Source organism: Squalius cephalus (assembly GCF_949319135.1).
Source record: "Squalius cephalus genome assembly, chromosome: 13".
NCBI lineage: Eukaryota > Metazoa > Chordata > Actinopteri > Cypriniformes > Leuciscidae > Squalius > Squalius cephalus.
In genome coordinates, this window is record NC_137134.1 from 17,966,939 (window position 1) to 17,989,790 (window position 22,852).

Sequence of the window (22,852 nt, forward strand, 5' to 3'; positions counted from 1 at the left end):
GTGCATTATCCTAATGAATTGTCAAACCCTAAAGAAGTCGACCGATTGATCGGTTTTGCCGATAACCGTTTGCTGGGACAATCAGTTATCGGCAAAAATCCATACCGATTAGAGCTAGACGATTAGCTAATCGTTAAAATATCATGATCTCGATTCCAACACCCAGGCGATTTCATTCCTAAATGACAACAATTCGAAACATTCAGATCTGCATTGGAGCTGACGCTGATCCAGAAAGAGTAGAATTCATGTGTCTTTTCATCCTCACTGTATCATTATTTCTGTTATAGCAATTCAGATTATCATAGGAGTACTGGGATAAAAGTTTATAGTTCGGAATCGGATATAAACACTGATGTCTCCGGTAGCGATAAAAATAGAGCAAATCACCTTTTGAATGTAACTTGGCTCTTCAGATAACGATTGTATCGATTACATTGTTATGCCACTTGGTGGCGACAAGTGACTGTTAAAAAGTGCATTTGTCATTGAATCAATTAGAGATTTGTTCAAAAATGCTAATTTATCCAATAATGAAACAAGTGAAATCTTGGAGCGAGTCATTGAATCATTCGTTCAAACCGATAAAAAAAAAAATCAACATTTTAAATAGACTGGGTCGTGGGAGAATCGTGATCTCTGTTTGAAACAAAATAATCGTGATTCTTAATTCATCCAGAATCGTGCAGCTCTAGAACCGATAGTTTTTCCCCGGGTTGCGTCCATTTCTGAATCGGCTGAGAAGTGTCCGCTGTCATTACGTCGCATGAGAGCGGCCCCTAGAGGTGAAATTAAAAACTATCACTGACACCCTGTGGAGTTTGTTTTGACGTGTGATACTGCCTGCACAGAGCGGGACACTTTAGATTCGGATTTAAAACAGACAATGAAACGGCATGTATACAGTACGCTACTGTGCGTGTTTTCATATCATTATAAAGTAATTAATTTGTTGACTAGATGCTGCATTAGTAGAGAAAGAACAGCAGTGTGTTTGCCGTCGAGGCTGAGGGGATGCTAACATTAGCAGTATCTCAAGCGGTTAAAACAATGTGACAAAAACATGCGCAAATATTTAATGATTACGATTACGATCTATTTTCATTTGTTTATATCCAGCTGGTCGCTTTTATGCATTTGTTTTGCCGCGAAGTTGCATATGTTAAAGCTAGTGATGAGAAAGAAAAGTGATGCAACCGCCATAAGCATATAAACAAATCAGAAATGCTTCCGGTTTCAGTTCTTTTTTTATCGTCACTGTAATACATGTTGTTATTTTGATTAGATAATCAAGTGTTCTAAAATAGAAGCAAATAAAGTGGGAGAGTATACATATACATATAATATACATGTTACTCATTTCAATGCTATGGCGTTTGTGTAGATATTCAAAGATAATTATAAGTCATTATAAGTCAATTTATAACATTAACTGAGATCAATAAAAGTATTGTTCATTGTTAATTTCAACATTTACGAATACATTTTGAGAACATTAGTTAATGCACTATGAACTAACATGAATGATCAAGGTATAATTAATATATTATTATTTATTTATATTTAAAAAGTACAGTACATGGTTCAGTACTGTTTTTTTTATTTTTGTAATTAAGTTCAGCACTATTTCATGTTATGTTGTTCAGTATCCATTTGAAAACTATCGGTTGATTATAATCAAAACTAGTTTTGATATTTATCTTTGATAATTATCTAGTTTTGATAATCAAAACTATCGGTTGATTATCGGTTATCGGGTCCATCCTTGTTATTGTTATTGGTAATTTTTATAATTTTATTTTTTCCTTTTAAAGGAATGGACTGCAAAAAAAGTATTGATATTGAATTTGAAGCTATTGACAGTCATAGCTTAATTGCATTAGTTGCCTAAGGCTGTTTATTTGTTGCCTCAAGTCTAGTCTAGCATAGACATAGAAAGGCTAATTCTACTGTACTGCTAAATTAAACTGTACTCTGTAAATAAATATTAAAGAGTCAACAAGTAAACAGATGGCTGTGTTTACCAACGCTTCAGTGTTTTTGTAACGGCGGTTGGGCGTCAACATGCGTGCTGTCGAAAGTCGTCATTACCGCCGTTGCTATTCAATTAGGCGAACGCTCGTCAGATCTCGAGACCTTAGTGCAGGCACACTCGTACACCACAGGGGAGGTCTTTCGGCCCGGGCAGGTACACAGCAGGAGGACGCACCTGTGCATTGAAGCTTAATGAGGGAGCAGTCACCTGCTTGTTCCCTTTGCCACCTCACAATTACTGCTGAAACTCCCTCTACTTACACCTTGGACCTCAAGGGGCTACACAACTCTGCACAGATCAGCACAAACACACATACACACTTTAAAACATTGTTAATCAGTCCCTTACATCAGGGAAACGCAGAATAATGCACATCAGCTTTTTGGGTGCATAGTTATAGACAGGGCATGTGCTAAAATCAATACGTCTTTTTGGAAAAGTAGCATCCGTTACAGTGGTAGGCTGAGTAGATGTAATCTTTAAAGATGGAGTGAATGTGATGAGCGAATACTTTAAATGGTGTCTGTGTTATGGGGACATATATTGGAAATATTATACATTAGGGTTGAATGTTTCAGTTTCGTCTGTAATTTATATTTTTAAGTTGCGTAGTAAACCCTTTTAAAGCACCAATGCTACAATCATACACATTCGGACAGGCATTTTGGCCATTGCATTGTTTTTGAGCATCTATTTAAGCTAGAAAACGTTTTAATATTATGAGGTATCCATATATCGCTTATAATGTGTTGGTCAGTGTGACCCTAAACCAGTGTGACCTGATTAGAGGACTTATTTAGGACTGCCTATTCAGCTAGTCGTTCAGATAACACAGCGAATAAATGGTTTTTAAGTTTTTTTGCACGTCCGTAGACTGGAACCAGCTTGCCATTGGTCTGCTGAACCAAAATAACTAGATGTTTAATTCATTTTGCTATTATAATGGAGTTTTTTTAACTGTAGTTCATGCTTTCTGAACCTGCTCTATTCATACTTGACCTCTTTTTCTCTGTCTCTCTCTATCTGTTTCTACCTTTTTAGATCCGATGGGAGAAGAATATCACATTAGGAGAGCCTCCTGGATTCCTGCACTCATGGTGGTGGTATGTATCGATCTTGTAACTCAAAACCCCTAACATTCTCTGACGGTATGCCCATGCTAGCCATTAGCAGCAGTAGAGGAGCCTTAATGAACGACAGTCCATTATTCTTGGAAGTGGTTGTCTCCTTATTACATATATATTTGTATGTTGCCATACAGCATTAGGCCTGTTTTAGGCCTGCGCAGCGTACCTGTATTTGACGTGCCACACACGCAAAGAGAGAGTGAGAGTCTTACATGCCACACAGAATTGACTCGCTACATGTAAACGATATTCTTTGTTGTATTTTCCTGTCAAAATAACAGAGTTCATTTGAAATTATTCAGCTTTTAAGAACAAGCAGAAGATATGCCGGATTCTCTGGTAGTGGGCAGAACTAATGCGCAAACGGCAATCTCATTGGCTGGCGCTCATCTATTAACGTCCCGGTTTTGATTTCAGCAAATCAGTTCGAGCGAAAGCTGACAACGTGATTAACATTAATGAACCCAGTAACTCATCAATCCTTAGTGCGTTGTATATTGTTATTATTAGAATTAGAATTAGTAGTATGAATATTATCTTTTAATAATAATTGCTATTATCTATTACTATTATCTTTTTCTTTTTTTTTTCTTTTTTTTTACAGAAACACTGAATAACCAACAATATCTTAAGCACCACTACCAGTCCTAAGTTCAGTTAAAATGACAAATATGCATTCATGCATGGTTACCAATCAATCAATCAATCAATCATTAAATAGTGTTTGATTATCATTATATCATAATATAATGCTTGATTGACTGATGTTAAGAGTGTACATTCAGATATTTTCATATAGAATTTATATATATAAAATTGTATATCAGTCTGGTGAGAGTAACCAAAATAATTTACTAGCCAATGGCAAGGTGTGCGTAGAGGGTTGGCTGTGAGTGATTGCTGTGGATGGATTTGAAGATCTCAACAGAGGATGACTGTTGGCTGATTTAAAGACATGTTCTTGTATTCCTCTTTGTTGGCTTCCACTCTGTGAACCTTAGCCAGGGTAGAGGCCATATTTAATTTGAATTTATTACACAAATTAAAATGAGGCTGTGAGGGCAAAATGTACAGTCCATTCAATAAGGTTTTATATCCAAAACCCTGTTGAAGAGACCAGCATTGTGCCTACAAGGCTTCTTAGCTTGCTTAACCAGCAAGACTTTTTTGGTCAACCAAGCAAACATTTTTGCTAGTGAAAAACATGCCTAAGCTAGTGGACTAGCTAGTTAGCAAGAAGCCGCCATATACCAGTTAGGATTAGCTTGGAATTTCATGTTGATCTGAGATGGTATTTTCAACAGGGAACCATTGTTTACTATAGTTTTTATGTCCTCTGGTAATTTTTCGGAAAGACTCATTTTCAATGTTTTGTCTGACGAACTATCGAGCCCAAGGTACGCAACAGTAGAGCCTATTGAACAGTACGTACATCTATCCATAACAGCCTTATTTTATTGGAACCAAATTAAATATGGCATTCATCTTAACTTGGGTCCAGACTCTTATGTTGGTCTGGAATTCACGTTATGTTCTAAGCTTACTCAAAAATAAGATCAGTGCATGGATATCAGGTTCACACAGAGCAGTGTGTTCATTTATCACACTCAACTTATTCTCCATCTTGGATTACTGGCTCCCCTCTGTGAGATTATTGGGAGTCTAGTGGGTTTTGGAGGGTCCCTGTATGCTGTTGACACTATTGGAGGGGGCGTCTGTCTGGAGCTATAGCACATAGAGGAGGGGGGTCGTATCGGGGTTTTAGGGACTCGGAGGGGCCATGGAGTACCGCCCTCTTCACCAACCCCCCTCCCCCAAACAAAAGGGCCAGATGGTAAGGGAAAGCCAACCCCTCCCCCCTGTGCGTACCCCCACCAACCTTTGTCTGGAGGCCTGTCCTTTGTTTGCGGAAGAACCCTCAAACGGATTAACTCCTTGCATTCCAGTCTTCTTTGTGTTAAACAGCCAAATCTCCTTCTCCACTACCCCCTTTTGCATTTTCTTCCCTTCTGTCTAAGACAGTTTCCTGTTGTAAGGGGGTTTGAATGGTAGCACCAGGCTCTGGGGTGGGGCAGAAAGGGGTGGAGGCAAAGTTTGGTGAGAGGGGCAGTCATCCACATCTGTTGTAAGGCGAGCAAGGGGTTGGGGGTGGTGGTTTTAGTTGGGGTGCAGGTGTGGATTGCAAAAAAAGGTCGACCGTTTGTGATTAATCTTGTGCATAGATTTGTTTAATTGATTTCTGGTAAGAAAGGAGAAAGTCGAGCCATAGAAATGTTACATGGATTTACTTTCAGATGGCCTATGGCTGACATCCTCCTTTGTGAATGGTAGAGATGACTGAAAAGCCACAGAGAAGTGTTTACCTTCAACAGGAAAAAACAGAAAGAAAGGGTGTTGTGGTTGTGTATGGCCTAAAGTTGACATTAAAGCATGTAGAACACAATATGTCCTATTTTTATTTTTGAACTATTTTCTTCTCTGACATGACGCAATCTAAAAAGACTTAATGCAAATGAAAAGGCAGCTGATTTACATGTTAGACTGATAAACTCTTAGGTCAGGTCATGTTGTACAACATTGCATTGATGCTAAGAACATTTCTATGTGCTACATCTGATGGATAGCAGCATGTGTTTAAAGTCAAGACTGAATGGATTCATGTTTCTGGTGAATAATTATTCAATTAAATAGTGAATAATTAATCGGTGTATGTTATTCCAAGAAATAAGTTAAATAGCTATTTAGGCATTGTTTTAGAAAACTCATTCGGTCTCTCTGTTGTTTGATATGTAAACTCCCACGCCATCTAATCACTTCCTACTTTTTTGTTTCTTGCTCAATATCCAGTTTTACTCGAAAATACGTCACACTGAAGTATTGGAAGTACGTGGAATATTTTTTTTTATGAGAGAGAGAGAGATTTTGATGTGTATTTTCCTTTATATTATCTAAAGGAACAAAATGTTGGAGAGATGGTATGGCGGGAAATCTACATGTACAGACCTGTTGCATTGTGGCACTTATATGTGGGCAAGTTTGAATCCTTCGTTTTGGGTCATTTCCTTATCCCATCCCCCCTTTTTATAGTTAGTATAGTATAATGATGATTATAATTTAGAAAATTCCTGTTTTGTATTTGTTTTTTTTATTTTTTTATATATAAATTACATTTTGTATCTTTTTTGTTTTGTTTCAGGTATAGTATTATTTTTCACATAACAAGATGATGGATAATTTCACACCTGTAATAGCACACTAACATTTAGATCTGTCACACTTCCTCATGCCTTAAAAGCCACTGAGGTGTGTCATTTGTCATCACACCAGCTATTTAAAGACAAACTTTCCAACATTTCCTGTGTGTTAATGCAAAGTACAGAAGCATTAAGCAAGTCGTCTTGCTGAAATCAAGGTAATCGAACATACTTTTTTTAGAAAACGCTTTTCAGTAACAAAGTGTAACTGGCGTCTTATTTCATTTCCCCTGCACCCTGATTGGATTTGAGATGGTCCTGCTGTCTCCCTCCAGCAGCTTTCCGACAAAGCTGCAATCTCTTTAACGGCGGCTGATAGATATGATAATGCCGCCCGGCTTTATTGTGAACTGACTGAAGGGCACAGAACAGGCATGACGTTCCCCTGTCAAAGTGCCTTTCTTGCTTTTTCTTTTCCCTTCCTTTCACCTGTTTTATTTGTTTCCTGGTTTATGGCTTCTATAGGATGTGAGGTGTTAATGTATAGTGCCTCCTACCGAGCCATCATTTACTCGCTTATCTATGGATCTTGTATGGCATCATGTCGTTTTTTTTGTCTCTTTGTGTCTCAGCTTTTTTTCTCGATTTTTTCCAAAAAGGAGTAGTATGACTGTGTAATTTTTAAAGAATATCCCAGAGTGAAAGAGAGATGGGGCTATCAAGCTCAAAAATGACAAAAAGCAACATAAACGTGGTCCACAGAATGCTATATAGATTTTTTTTTTAAAGCTGTATAAAGGCTTTATGTGAGGATCAGACTGAAATTTACTCAACGAAAATCCTGACATCTGCCTTAGCTGTATTTGATGCATCACATGAGGTCACGAGAGAACTCTCATTTCTTGAATCAATTGTTCTTTTGACTTTAATCTTTTCATTGAATCACTTCATCTAATTCTCAAAAATGGTCTTAATGATTCATTTGGCATTTTGTCTTCACAAATCTATCATATGAACAACCTTCATTCATACCTTTATTTAGTCCCCATTCTTTGTAATTTCATGGAAAAGGGTGACCAGCGCAGTCTGATCCATGGAAGACAAAGTCACATGACTTTGGAACTAGAATTACAATTTTTGGCTGATCTGTTCCTTTTAAGAAGCCTAAGCTCAATCTGCACATGAATCTAAACAATTTTTACCGCAGTTCCTCTACTTTTGCAGTCTGAACGTTGTTTAACCTTGCTCTCTTATTCCACTCATAAACAGTGAGTGATTTATGAAAGCTGTCATAAGCTATCCTTTGCGTTATGGACACGAACACAAATCCGTCAAATGGTTTCCACTCCACGGCAAGATATATGAAATGGGTGGAAACTGATTAGCCCCATTGACCTGTCGCTGTGCCGTGAGCGGCCTATTTTGTCCTTTTTGCAATCTGTCACATCAAACGTAAGCTTTTTCCCCACATTCAGAACAGAAGTTTAATTTTGTTACATCAGCAGAAATAACGCACAGCGGTAAAAAGTGCTGCCTCAGAAGATGGAACAACTTGCGTTCGTTTTCTTAAGCCCTGCTTCAGCAGCTTTTATGAAGCGTCCATTAAATCAATATCTAAAGAGTGAGAGCGGTTTAATGCCGACCTGTTTAACAGGTACTTATTTTCAATGAAGTAATTAAGCGACCATTTGGAGTGCAACCTGCTCCCCCTAGCAGCCCTTAAGGACTGTATTTCCTTAATTAACAAATATCAAGCCTAATTGATTAGCCACTTGCAGGTCGCACCTTATAAAGTGGGAAGCTATCCAGGGGGTTATGATTGCAGTGACCCAGCTTTGATAGAAGCTGTCAAGTTCTACTGAGTGTGATACTGAACAAAATCATTTTTCTGTTATTCCTCGGAAGTGCCTTTTTACACAGACGGTGTACTGGAGCCGGTGCCTGATTTGAAACCATTTCACACATTTATAAAACAAAAATCTTGACTGGCAAGGATTCGCTTAACGTCTGCTCCGTGCCTCTGCCAATCGAAACTGTTTTGAACAGAGTAATCGATGCAAGGAACTTAGATGGAGACAATCAGTCAGGCGGAGCAGAGAAGGTCTCCGTGAAGAAACGGCAAAATTACTGATCTTTTCAGGGCTTCAAGTCCAGCTTAGTTTCATCTGTAAATAGGCTGCGGATTTGTCTTCGTTAACTTAGCGAAGTATTAAACTGCTAGCACATGTTATTAGCACAATTACTATTGTCACTCAAAATACTGAATGCAAAAGGACCGCGTTATTAGAGACCGGCCAGGGACCGTAATCGGACGATTTTCCTCATGATCGGCCCAGACCGGTGACTCGTTTGTTGGCAATAACGTCAGTTGCGCGTTCTCGCTCTCTTCTCTCCGATGGCGAAGTGACACACTCCCGCCTCCTCTCACTCATTCGTATTTCTTACCTGAATATACTGTATACCCACCTGAAAAGCGCAAAGCCATTTTTATTTCATATCTCTCGTTATTCAATTCCATTTATTTGTGCTGTTGTTTGAAATTATTTATTTTTTTACTTGTTTTAAAAAAAAAATGAAAATTGACATTTTGCAATTGAAGAAAAGTAGATTTTTGTTTGCATATGCTGTCAATTATAGTTCTTTGCAAGAAAATCTGTATCGGCAGGTCACACTTACAGAAAAATCTGCCAAGATAATTGCAATGGGTGCATCTCTAGTCATTATTATATATTAGTCATCGTAATAATGAAATATCATGTTCAGTATTAAGATTTTTCTAAAAACATATTGTCATAATGTAGTTCTTGTACTAATTTTGTATGAAATATAGTTTTTTTTTTAGTCCTTCTAAGATGAAAAACATCAACCAACACTGTACTAACGTAATACTTTGATAAAGTTAGATCCTGTGCAAACAAATTACAATGAGGTGTTTTTTGAAACAATGTTCTCATAACAGTAGACCTGCTGGACTGGTGAAGAAGTGACAGGTACAAGAAAAATAGCACACAAAAAAGTACACGTACAAGGAAGAGAAGGAGAGGTGAAAAAGGAAAAGGGAAGTGTTAGGTGTAGTTCAAGAGGGAACCTTTATTTTGCATGGCCCCAGCATAAGCATTTAGACATTTTTTATGTGATGGCCATATGGAAAATAGGGTTGTCCGTGGTTTAAAAATTTGTTGTGGGTGTATGGGATGGCCTGGATGAGTGTTCGATTTCCCAGCCTGAAATTGTGTCCCACTCTGGCCCTGCAGTGCTTTAAAAAAAGCTCATTATGGCGAAAAGGAACTGAATTAAATTGCCTTGCATGTTAAAATAAACCCTTAAGGTTTGTAAATGACAACTGCAATGTGGTGTTTATATTTGTGAGTAGGTCAGATGCATCACAGTTGAGCTCAAGCATTTTGTTAAAAACTTGTTTTTGGTAAAGATTAGGATAATTGGAAAAATTAGAACAACTGGGCCTAAAACAAACCATGCCATTCAGTACCATTTTCACATGGCCTTGATGTTGTAAAGTGTACCACAGCTTGTTGGTGTTTAGTTCGGCAGCTGTTTCATTCTGTGAAGTTCACCCATTTATTTGATACTCAGCTTTGTTTATTCTGCCTTATTTTGCAGTGTATTCTGGGATCTGTACTGCGCAGCTCCAGATCGACGGGAGACATGTGAACATTCCAGTGAGGCCAAGGCTTTCCACGACTATGTGAGTTCCTTTTTTATCCACCGTGGGGTTGGGATAAACCTGAAGTTTACCGCTTGTTTACAGTTAGCAGTGCTGTTCATCTTAAGCTTTGGATCGTTATTACATTTGATATTTCTGATTCAATTACTATTTGCCCTTACAACATATGTGCTAAAAATATGGCCACACAGGTTATGACTTTTTAAAGGATGACTTAAATGATGGACTTTTTTTTGGAAATAATTGATCACAGAAAAGGTTGTAATATCTACAATTAGCATACGGTATACGTGTGGTTGCTTCATTGTTGGTGTACTAGGATACACCTTTGTCCGGTTCCTCCGGGTTCTAATTAAGTTCTGGAGTTTCTTAAAGGAATGGTTCACCCCAAAATAAAAATTCAGTCCTCATTTACGGCTTGGCGTTCCAAATCTGTATGTCATTTCAGTCAATACAGTGAAAGTCAGTGGGGTCCAATTTAGTTTGGACCACAATGTCAAAATTTCTTCTTTTGTGTTCTGCAGAAGAAAGTAAGTCATACAGGTTTGGAACAACAAGAAGGCGAGGGATAGAGTTTTTATTTTCGGGTAAACTGTCCCTTTAAAGCTGTGGGATTTGGAGTTGGCTGGGCTGTCATGGGTCACTCTTGAAGGTCTGCAGACTGACCCTTTTGACCCCTTGATCTGTAGAAGACCTTTAAGTTAGTAATGGAGAACTGGAGTAGCATGTGTGGACAACCCCTGAGCTCCACCAAAAAGGGTAGTTCTTTGTTGATGCAGCTTTCCAACTGCAAATGACTATGTTAATGTGACCACAAACACTGACCCTTGCTCAACCCTTGAAGTGTTAGCGCCTGTATCTTGCCGAGTGTACAGGGACCTCTTTCCCACTCTGCATGTTTTCTTTGGCAGAAATTTAGCATCAAATATAAATTGTGCAAATATCTTTTACCCGCCACATTAGCAGTTTTAAAACCTTGTGAATACACTCCAGAGGAGGATAATATGTCAAAGATTATATGAAAGTAAGTATGATTTACTGCTTACTGCTAGCACCAGATTTTCACCTGGGCCAAATCTCGGGCCTTGAGTCACAAAAGGGATTATGCGTCTATTCTTGCTTCAGACATTTAATTTGCTGGACTTACTAGCAGAGAACAGTTACAAGTCCGTGTCATCTGCCTGCTGAAGTTTCAACCAATTGGAATATGTACGTGTGTGTACGGCCTCTATAAGATTAATTACATGGTTAATTAAACGCCATGCTTAATTAAGTCTGACGTGTGTTCAATTAATCTATACGCCTAATCATTTCTAACACCCAATGGACACCTGGGATTGTCAAAATGAGTGTTCTGATGACCCCCTCCTCCACATGACTGACCACCCGTGCTCGAACTTGATGTGGCTATTGTGAAACAGGCTGTCTGCTCAGATTGACTGTTTGAAATGCTCGGTGGCCTTTTCTAAGTAAACTCTGGCTCAGTCTCCAAGCTTTGCTACTGGACCTCGGGGACTCGAGACTCGAAGCTCAGATGTCCCGCCCCCGAGTTCTAGTCTGAGGATTAATGACCGGTTTCCCCTGACCTTTAACCCTCTGCAAAGTTCAGGAGGTCAGAGCGTATCCGGCCTGTGTTGTCCCGTTTCGAATGTTAACCCAAATCTTTTCATCAGGCTATTAATCTCCATTTGGGTTCAGAATGTTGCGTCCAGCAGACCAATTTTAGGTTTGGAGTTTTTATTAATTGGGCTAGGATGAAGTGAACACATCAAGTTCTTTTCTCAAGGGTTACTCAGCACCGTTGATCTTCCTGAGCGATTTCCCTTGGCCGTCAACTCTCGAGCCACTGGCTGGCCGCTTCTTAGAAGACCTGAGGCTATTTTCTGTCTATTTTTGAGACTTTTGTAGTCACCAGGCTGATGTTGTGTGAAGAGTCTTACGGTTGAGGTCGTGACAAGTTTTGGTGGTGATGGGAGTGGTGGAGATCGAGGACGATGCGGCGGCGTTAGTCCCATGGGTTGCTCCAGACCTGTCTCCGTCTGATTAACTTCAGCTCTGGGATCCCTATGGACTGGCCGCCCCATCAAGCCTGCTATCTCAGGCAAGGCTGATAACTGTGCCCATTCCCTAGCGTGTCAGTGGATCAGGGGCAAAAAAACAAGCAGGTTCCCATGAGTCAAATCCTCCTCACTGTCAGCGCTGCAGCTATATTGGCTTCTCCAAGTCAGGGTTTCAGTAGTGACTAGGTTTTTGCAGTCATAAAATTAAACAGTTTTTTTTTTTTTATTGTAAACTTTCTGGTGGTGGAATTTGGGGAGGCTGAGAGTCTTCCTTCTTTTTGTCTACCCTCTCTGTGGCCAGTGATGGAGGTTGTGCGAGTAAGTCCTCCAGTTGGGCGGAAAGATAATGGGATATAACATGCAAATCTTGAGATCTGTGGAATCTGGTTCATAACTAATCCGAGGATTGCTATAGGATTGTGACTCTGGCTGAGCTCCCAGAAGCAGAAAGCCAGTTCCCCAAAACCAGGCCCTAACCCTAGTGCCACCAAGAAACTCTCAATACCACATTTTTACCATCCAACCCCCTCCCCCTTTTTAAACAGGCATGGTCATCTGGAAGTACTTCAGTGTACTTATAGACAAGCTATTGATTGCTACTCCCAGTTATAGATCTGAAATCATAACTTAGTCCAACATGATGGTCTTTTACTTAATAGAAACAAAGTAAAAGAGAAAGGAGGGTATAGTGGTATGCAAGGTTTGTTATGTACCTGCTTGCTGCACACGTCCTAAAACTCCCAAAGAAGCCTGTCTCCTGTCAGAGCCTTTGTCTAAACCTCTGTATTTAGTTACACAAGCAGAAAGATTTGCATGTAATTTTGCATTTGGAGTTGCTTGTAAACTGATGACTTCAAAACAATATTGTTCTGATGAGTGATTTAAAAGAAAGTATCGCTTATTTTCAGGATCTTTTTACAGTCCAAGCTGTGGCCTAATAGTTAGCGTATGTACTGTGACAGATGAGAGAGTGCCTTTTGTATATCTGGATGGTAACCTTGGTTCTGTGAAAAGTCTAGTTGTGTTCACAAGCAACATTTACACATTGTTTATTTGAGGAACTCTACTTAAAGTATTTCACAAAACAAGCCTTACCTTTTATTTGATTAGGTTTTAACATAAATGTATCTGTATCGGTGGATATTGAACGCGTGTTTGCTGGCATTAGGCTAGATATTTTTTTAATTGTGTATGTTATTACATTTAAAAATTTTACATTTATATTACTTCTGTCTTAATATTATGCTCTCTTAAAGTTATTATTTTAAATGATGATAATTGAATAACACTGACAAATGTAATCTTTGGCAAATTTAAATTTTTACTGTACGGTTTAATGACAAATTAACTATCCAAAAACAGTCAATGTATATTTTCAAAATAGACAGATACTAATAAATAATGGTACTAATATATTGTGCATCCCTAGCAAGAGCATGTCTTATGTAAATTCCCCTTAGCAATGGGTCAGGTGAACCCAAAACTCAAAAGGCCTCCTTGAATAGATCATGTTGCAAGCAGGGCGGGGTCGTGTGCCATAAGAACAGAGCGAGGCTGGTGGCGCAAGTGCTAATGAGGGTCACTTGCGTGCCACACCAGGTGACCCTCGTCTCGAGTCTTACAGAGGAGCTCCGGAAGGATAAAAGGAGGAGTGACGACAGTGCAAGACAAGAGAGGACCAGGCCTGGACTTTGTTTTTGAATTAAGTTTATAAGTGGCAGTCGTCCGTTAAGGACTAATTAGTAGTTCAGGCAACCCGCTGACTTGTTCATTTTGAAAATACATAGTTTTGGACATCCCTAATGTCACCCACTTGCTACATCAAGTGTCACACTCTGGAATATGGCTTTCCCCATCCCATCCCATCACGTACTGACAGAAACATTGTCAGTACATTATGGAGGCCCTTTTCTTGACCCTCTGTTACACCATTTAAATTGGAACATAACTAACACCAATTTCAGCCGTCACATATGCCTATACGGCAGACATGAGCGTACCTCAGTGACACACTTACGAGGTGGCAAACTTGGAGAGGATGGAAGGGCGACAGACGAACATGTTTTTCAATGCTGCATCTTTTGGCAGCATTTTGCGTCATTGAAAAGATGAGTGGAGGAACAGGTGGTTTATAATATCCGAGCGTTTCAAAAGTGTATTGTGAATAAGCATTGGTCATTGTCTTCGTCTTCGTTTCATGAGCTTCCAGGTGGTCCTGATGACTAATGCGTGACTGTGATTTTGAATGTGAGCTACGTGCTGCTTTTCTCTTCTCAATCTGAGCTGTTCTCACTGCATCATCTGCCCCAACGTTCACCTGTCTTTTTTTCTCCTTTCGTATGCTCAGTTTCTGCCATTTTTCATTTGAAATCTTTCAATGTTTGTCTCTCATTTTCTTTCTCTCAATGAGATTTACCAGCTTTTTGGAAGATGACATACAGGGATAAACCTTAAAGCACTGATCAGTGACTCAAAGGATTTGCTGTTGTTCACCTTCATCTTCCTCTCTGTAGATTTCCCAGCTGAAAAACAACTGGAGAAAAGAATATGCTGTATTTTGGATGCAAGTCCCTAGCATGAGATGCTAGCATGCTAGTTTCCCCTCCAAGCTTCTCAACTAGCTTCTTAACAAAACTAGCTTCTAAACAAGACTTGCTTGTTCATGTTTTCCGTGGTTACGCCGTTTCACCAAATATGTTTACTCTTTTGACACCCCTTTTCTATCCTCAAAATCAAGCTTTTGACTTTCCTGAGCATGTTGTGTTGAAACTAGAGTGTGAAATGCGGCTCCAGGCTGTTTGTTTTGTCTAGCCATAAGAGACGTCAAGAGTTGATTTGATCCTTTTCACGTTTCAGAGCATCTGGATGTAGAGGGCAGGTGTGTCCGAGAATTATTTATTTTGAACTTCTACCACAAAATTGACTGATGTCTGAGCGTAAGCGTAAGTGTCTTGTATCATCTTGAAGTGACCTGTACGTAATCCCTCTTATACCATGGTTACTTGTCTCATTAGTACTGCATTCTTATTGTCCCTTGGCTTGTTGATACTGTTTTGTGTTTTTTTCTTCTTCTCTGTGTTGAAGCAGTCATCGCAGTACAGTACATGCATTTTCTTGTAAGTTGCTCTGGTAAGGTAGCGTTTGCCAAGAAAATAAATGGAATTTAAATGTCATCTGTCTGGAGGAGGTGTGACCTGAACTCCGTCTGAATTCCCACAATTGCAAGTCTACCTCCCTAGTGCTGTTTTCATCTAAACTCTGCTGTTACTTTGAAGATGGCCGGCCAACCCAGAATTAGGTTCTGAGACGTTCTCTTCCCACAGAAAATTTAATACATTTCAGGCATTAAATTAGCACTGGTGACTCTCCACAGGTCGCCGATTTTGTTGCTGCTTCACCACTGTTTGTGCAGTTTGGCTTTTTGGTTAATGTTACGTCACTGTTACGTTTTTAAAAATGTTTATCAATTCAGTGGAAAGCACTATTGATAAATCACATAGTTTCAGGTTTTGGCTTACAATCAATAAAAATGATCACTACTGGCATAAATTACGGTCTGAAGATTGTCAATCCACCTTTTCACCATCTCTGACATTCGTGTGCGATTGTCATTAATTGAACTGCTTATTCGCTAATATAATAGAGGTGACGGAGTGCAGAGTTTTGCCGTTCATTTAATACCTACCCTACCTTCAAAGAACATCAAAATGCTGTAAAAAGTCAAATACATGACATCCAATCATATTAACTCATCTTTTGACTGCATCCACACAAACAGTGTGCATATGATAGGTTGCGTGCAGAGTGTGCTGCCTTAGCAAATTGCGCTACATTACTGCTGTTCTCGACAATGTACCTTTGTAAAAGTGGGGGTTTAGCAGTTACTAGCACAGCCTATAGACACAGACTGTAAAGATTTAAGACTCAAACTCTCTTCGGTACAGAAACACCCTCTGTGAGTTCGTTTTTAATGTTGATCATGTATTATACGAGTAAGAATGCAATTTTTCCCAATTATCTACATGACTCGACTTTAAATGTGGCATTGATTTTATACAACACTTCAACTAACAAAAGTGATAAACATATTGAACAGTATTGTCAGTATTGTTTGATCTGTTTGGCGGCAAAATAAGTTCCAACGAAAGCACACAGTGGTGATTCGTGAATGAATCTGCGGCTTTGAACGAATCGTGAGAGTCAATGATTTAATGAACCATTCACAAATACAGCCACTTGCTTCGTTACTGAATGAATGACTTGATGACTCACTCATTAAGACAGTGACTTCAAAGCTTCAATCGGATCAGAAAGTTTTGCGTATGTATATGCTTGGAACTCCCGCATTATTGACTTCATGTTTGTCGTCTTCTAACCTCCATATTTTGTTTGTGATTTATGAAAACATTCTTGGCCAATTCTTTCTTAGTGGCCTTCACGTTAAAGGTTATCACATTTGAAGTAAGGAGTCGCAAACAATAAAATGAAGTAATTCTCCGTTGACCGACTCTTCCTTCCGTCCTGATCTGTTCTTCAGAAGCGGGAGGTGTTTGCTTGCTCTCTGCACAATGCTTCAGATTCCTGTTTGCACTGCTGTGGGTTTTGTCCGAATAAACCATCTGGTTCTTCTGTGAGTGTCAATACAGAGACCGCAGTGGTGCGTTTTTCTCATAACCTTGCAAGGGGGTGTGAATCAAGGGATACCACAGTTATTCCAAGTCTCTCTATTTCATTTCATCCGTCTTTGTTGCACTAGCGATGGGCTGTGCTGATGGCTGCGAGGTTAAGTTAGCAGGTCCCACATCTGGCATTTACCACATCTGGCACAGTTGGCATAGCGGGCCATCCTTCTCCACTTTGCTCTCAAGTGCCGGCTTGGCGCAATAAAGAAAAAAAACGTCCATTTGTAAAGCAGGGGTGTTCTAGGGATCAAGTTTCAACAGGCTTCCAGAGATTGTGAGGTAAAAGTCCACAAAACTAGCATGAATCCCTCAAAACAGGCTCCTTCTCTAGGTTCCTGTAGATTGGTTTTACTCACGCAGACAGCATTTATAACTGGAGATTATGTTATTTGATTTGGGTGGAGTGTTTATTTTTCCACTTTTCACCTCTGCACACATACTACGGCAGTGTGGTGAAAGATACTGCGGCTCGTATCGTCTCTGTCTTGTGTTGCTGTAACTGCTGCCATGGGTCTATTCTCAGACAGTGAGCATAATGCAGAGTAATTATTATTTTTATACCCTGTGCTTCTTGAGGTTTTCGCTAGAAGTCAAAATGGCTCCCCACTGACCGGCTGATTACCTCTGAGGCCGTGCCCGCACCTGCCTTCAGTCGTACCTTGGCAGAGCTGTACCCCGCTGCCCCAGCGACAGAATGACGGGGCTTAACTGGGATGGTTCTGTACATGTCTTAAATTGCCACATGCTTTCACTGTCTCAACATTTCACAAGGTCCTTGCTTGCTTGCTTGCTTGCTTGCTTGCTCCAAACAATATCACGGTATTACCATGGTACTTTTTTTTAAGTACTTTGGAGACCTATATCCAAATGTCACGGTATCACGGTACCATGGCACTACTATGGATATTTGGGCACATTTTTGACGTACCATGGTATTCATTGAAGTTTTTGTGAGTACACTGTTAATACCATGGTGAATGACTATTGTAATCAATCAGTTCTGTTTATTTTATGATTGATCTAAACTCAGAATCTAAAAAATAAACCTTTACCCCTATGACTGAGAGACCAGCTGTGATGGCTCTGAGCTAAAGATGCATCTGTCTCTGAGCTGATCAGGTGTGCTAAAGCTTTCTGTTTTCGCCAGTGTGTGTGTGTGTGTGTGTTTGCATATTTGAGCCCCAGCTGCATTGTTGAGATATTACTCTCTCCTCTGCTTTTTTTTTGTTTTGTTAAACACTCAGTATGGCTTCTTTATCTTTACTTTCATTGAGGTTTGATTGCTGGATTGTTAGTTTAACCTCATGCATTATGCTTATTAGCATATTGTTCTAGACAGAAAACCTTGCATAGATCTTAGTTTTTTGAGTATAGGTGGCTTTTATGAAACCGTTTATGCTGTTTTGTGTTTGATATTTTGTCTCGTGTGTCTCTCATCTTCTCACTCTTTTCTTTTTTCGGTCTCATTTCTCTCCTACCTGCTTTGTCAGACTCTCCGCGCAAGATCGAGGGTTTAATAACTGCAGCAGTTTATAAAGGCTACGGGTCAAACAAAGGTCACCGGCTCTTCGGCTGCCAATCAGAAATCTTGAACTGCTGCTGTCTGAAATGTTAAATCACACCTTGCCCCTAAAATCTGACCTTGAGTTGTTTACCAAACATGCTGCATTGGTTTTCCCACAGTCTGTAGTAGTGATAAATTTGCTCTGTTAATATCCATTTGGGGAAAATCCAATCTGAATTGTATTCGCTGTTTTTTTTAAAAAACATTGAGCATGTCCACCCAATAAGAGAGACTGAATGCAACTTATGTGATCAGTCAATGATATATTAACACTTGTAAAGAGACAGATAACATTGGCGTGAATAAACAAAATATTTGGACTACGTCTGACATGGGATGCCTGGACAGTTTGTCTTGTTTTTCATGATGGAAGAGGAAGAGGAGGGTGGTGAAGAGGCCGGGGGGAGGGGATGTTGACCTGATTTTGGGGGGCTGCGAAGGCTGTGATAGTGGTGTTGTCGGTGGGTTTGTAATCCAAGGGATGCACGGTCAGATTAGAGACTGCCCCATATTACAAGAGCCGAGAGAAGGCTCAGGACAGATCAACTGCTGGGGAAGATGGCTTTTCACTTATTTATATCTCTCCTGCTGTTTATTTATTAGCATGTTCATTTTTATGTGTTTATTTGATCTCGAAAAATAATATAGTAATATATAATTTTACATTTTATAATTTTAAAAGTATATATTTTTAATTAATTTATTTATTATTGTACTTCTCCCTCTTTTTCCACGAATTTTCCACGAATTTGCTTGCCCGTCACTCAAAGTTGTACACATCTTATGCTGCTTGGATATCCATTTATTGTATATTTTAATTTATCTGGTAATGTTTTCAACTATCAATAAGAATATAGTACTCTCAGCTCCGATTAACATATTTTAGAATATATAAATTCATTCCACATATTGAACGTTTTTCACCTGTACAGCTTTAGTTGTTTACATATTTCATTCATAAACTAGTTTGGATGATATGTAGCTTTTGCCTATGCATATATTCTTTTTCCTGTTTGTGTAGCACATTTTCAGCTCCTTGTCTCTTTAATTTGTTCGCTGATTTATCACGAAAGGTTATTAGTGCATGCTGCAAAGTTAATGTTTGTTGGTAATAAACGTCCCAATGCGTCGTAAATGCCCACCCAAAATAAAGGGTTTGACACTGCTGCAAATTGTGTTTAATTGCACTAATTAATTTGAGCGTGTGACTGCCAAATCTGATTTTTCACCAACGATATGTGCTAGGCTCGGCGTCAAAACATTAATGTAATTCTGATATTAATACTATGTTTCCTGTTGTGGCTTTTACTTCACAAATGTAATTATTTGGCTGTGGCATTATTATGGTTGACTGAAACGACTCCGGTTTATAATTATTTCTTGGCTTGGTTGCGATACAAATGAATAGTTTTGACATCTGTTGCTGTTCACAGTTTATGATGTTATAAGAGTTTTAAAAACATGCTGTGGTGTGCATAACAGATCTGATATATCATAATGACCCATGTGATATTGCAAAAGCACTGATTATATGTGTCTAATCTGTTGTTATTACCCCACAAATATTTCGTTGAATTAATATGCATGGATAAAAATTCTAATATTTATTAGGGCTGGATGGAATGACGGTATATAACTGAAATACAATGTCACACCTTGAGAGAAGATTTTGGACACACCACCCACCCCTAATATTAATTTTAAAAAAACATACAGCAAAAAAAAAAAAGCTCTTATATTAGATATTAACTGTGAGTGTTGACACTCTTGATAAGAGAAAAAGAGAAAAATATCGACTTTCCCCGATGTCCCTGCGCTCTGTCTTTTTTTTTTTTTGTTTGTTCTCTCAGACTTTTCCTTCTCTGTTGCTTTCTCTCGTTCCATCTCTCGTTTCTCCGGTGCTCCATGCAGAAATGATTTCCATTTCTGAATTAATGAGGTTCAGCTGAACCAAAATCTCTCTTTCTCTCCACCCTAATCCCCCCCCCCCCCATCATAGGTTCCTGCACAAATACACACTGGCGGTTGCGTACTTTGTTAGTTTCAACATTACATACCTTAGGCAGAAATGTATACAATTTCAGATATGTATACAACGAAACAAACATTTATCTAGTCTTGGAAAAAACTGGAAACGTTTCGTTCAAGAGTCCGTTCTGAACATTGCGTGCATTTATGTGTACAGTCTTAAACCATTTATGCTTAATAAGCTGACAATGCCTTAAACAGATAAAAATACTAAAAGGTTTTTTTTTCAAGCCCTGCATATAATTTGTGCATGTCTTCTAGATGTATCTGTTTACATTCAGATGTGAAAGCCTGAGAAAAAAACAGATTTTCTGTCTAAAATGTTGTTTTTCTTTCATTATCGTATTTTTTATAAGCCCATTTTTGATTCTGATTCTGTTTTGATGTACATGGAAACACACAAATTGCTAAAACAAATTAAAATGAATGAATATGACAAAAATAACAATTTCTAAAGAGAGCTAGTTGTGGAATTTTCCCATAGACTCTAGTCAATGTAAATTCTAATTGACACGGCTTCGATCAGCACAAGGGTACACATGCTGGCTGGATGTGCCTTGTGGGTCAGGGCCTAGAATCGGGTCTTGTCACCATGGTAACATTGTGCGGTGTATGCAAAATACTACAGTGCTTTGGGACCGTTGGAGGGTGTTAAATCACCCTCCTCCTGCCCACCCCCAACACACAGACGCTGTACCTAGATGTTTTTGTCGAGCTGTGGTATTAGCGCCTTCAATTCGTTAGCTTGTTTGTACGCTGCAATCAGTATTTTGAATTAAAATGATATCTGTATTAACGTAATACAGTTTTCCAGCATGTTATAGCTATATGTTTGAAAACAGTGTTGCTGGTTGTCCATCGCTTCCTTTGAATTTGAATTTTGCTTTAATGTCAGAGAGAGGGGCAGCGATTGGTCAATAATCTGCTAAGTAGCATTGATTCGGAGCGTTTAGTTCCTCTGGCTGGCTACTTTGGTTGGGAAGCTAATCAATGCTGTTGAATGGGGGCCTCAGTGATCAGGGATTTCCTACTCCATGCACAGTGCGGTCACATCATTTGTCTTCATTTGGCATGCGATTATTCTCTGTAATGGGCTTCATCAGAAGGAAAAGGTTAACACACCTAGCTGAAAGGAGCACGGACATGAAGTGTCCGAGATTATGAGGCGGTCACATTCATCATTCTTGATGGATGCATGCTACTCTACTGGTTTTCCAGTTAATAATTCGTATCAATTCTCTATTTTCTATTAGCTGGGATCGCACAACGACAATGAAAGACATTAGGACATCTAGGGCTGTGCACAGACATTTTGGTGGGAAGGCGCTCAAGCGAAAAAAAACCCCATCATAAATACAATGAAATTTAGTTAGTTACATTCTGTGTAACATCTTTAAATGACTTGCATTTTTAAATAAATATGTCCTTTGTTGGCATTATGCTGGAATTGGTAAACAAGCAAAATCAGTGTTTTGCATTACTGACAGAAATGACCATTTATTATTACTGTTGTTATTAGGGATGTCACGATACCAAAAATGTAGTAGTCGGTACCAATACAACCAAAAGTAAATATAGATTAATGCTTATTAAATCTTTTCTTTTGTTGTTTGATTATCAGTAATAATACAGACAGCCAACAGACAGTAGCAGGTTTTTAGGCTGCTGTCACTAAGACCTAATGGATGGAGATTGGAGACAGTATGCTGTTACACATGCTGTTCACATTCACATAACCAATGCGAATATTCGCCAAGATGGGCATTTTGACATAACTGTGTGTGTGTATTTGAATGTTTATGTGTAATAAGCTGTGAAATCTGACACTCGCGAGAGGTGTGCAGTTTAGTTGAGCGCACACTGAGCGAAGACCGTCTCTCAGAGAGCGCACGAGTACTTTAGTTTGCTTGAATTTATAAATTGGCATGATATTAAACGATGTGCACTAAAGTCTATAAAGCCATTTGGAAAGTTTTAAAATGACTGATTTACTATGATTTGTTTGGGTTCAACCTACACGCTGTAGCGCATACATGTTCGGTACCATCGGTACTTACGGTACTGTAGAAAAACAAGTACCGCCAGGATTTTTCAAATGTTGATACCGAAGTATCGGTTCTCATGTACTCTCATCTCTAATTGTTATACTACTATTATTTTAGATGCATTTACACTACAATTACAGTTGCATGAATAATGTTATGAGATTAGTATTTTAAATTTTAAATTTAGAATATTTATGAAATGTTGGAAAAATTTAAATGATACTTTTCTATATATATGAAACTAAAACCGCCAGTATAATTCACGGATTTGTTCAAATGCCACTGCAGGGTCCAACTGTTCTGCCTATTATCATTGGTGAAATGGAGCAAAAACAATCAAAATAGGCATTACTGTGTGTTAAAATTTAAATGAATATCACATATGCAATTGTGCTGATATTCGGGAAAACGGCACTTTTGTTTGTGTGATAT

At 38.9% G+C, this 22,852-nt stretch overlaps 1 protein-coding gene across 1 annotated transcript in view; it reads left to right on the top strand.

Annotated features, from left to right (window-relative positions):
• ssbp4 (single stranded DNA binding protein 4) overlaps positions 1-22,852 on the top strand; it is a 62,945-nt gene that overhangs the window by 11,042 nt on the left and 29,051 nt on the right. The window contains exons 3-4 of the mRNA XM_079891419.1: positions 3,077-3,138; positions 9,978-10,062. Coding sequence (XP_079747545.1) covers positions 3,077-3,138; positions 9,978-10,062 — 147 coding nt within the window. The remainder of the gene's footprint in view (positions 1-3,076; positions 3,139-9,977; positions 10,063-22,852) is intronic.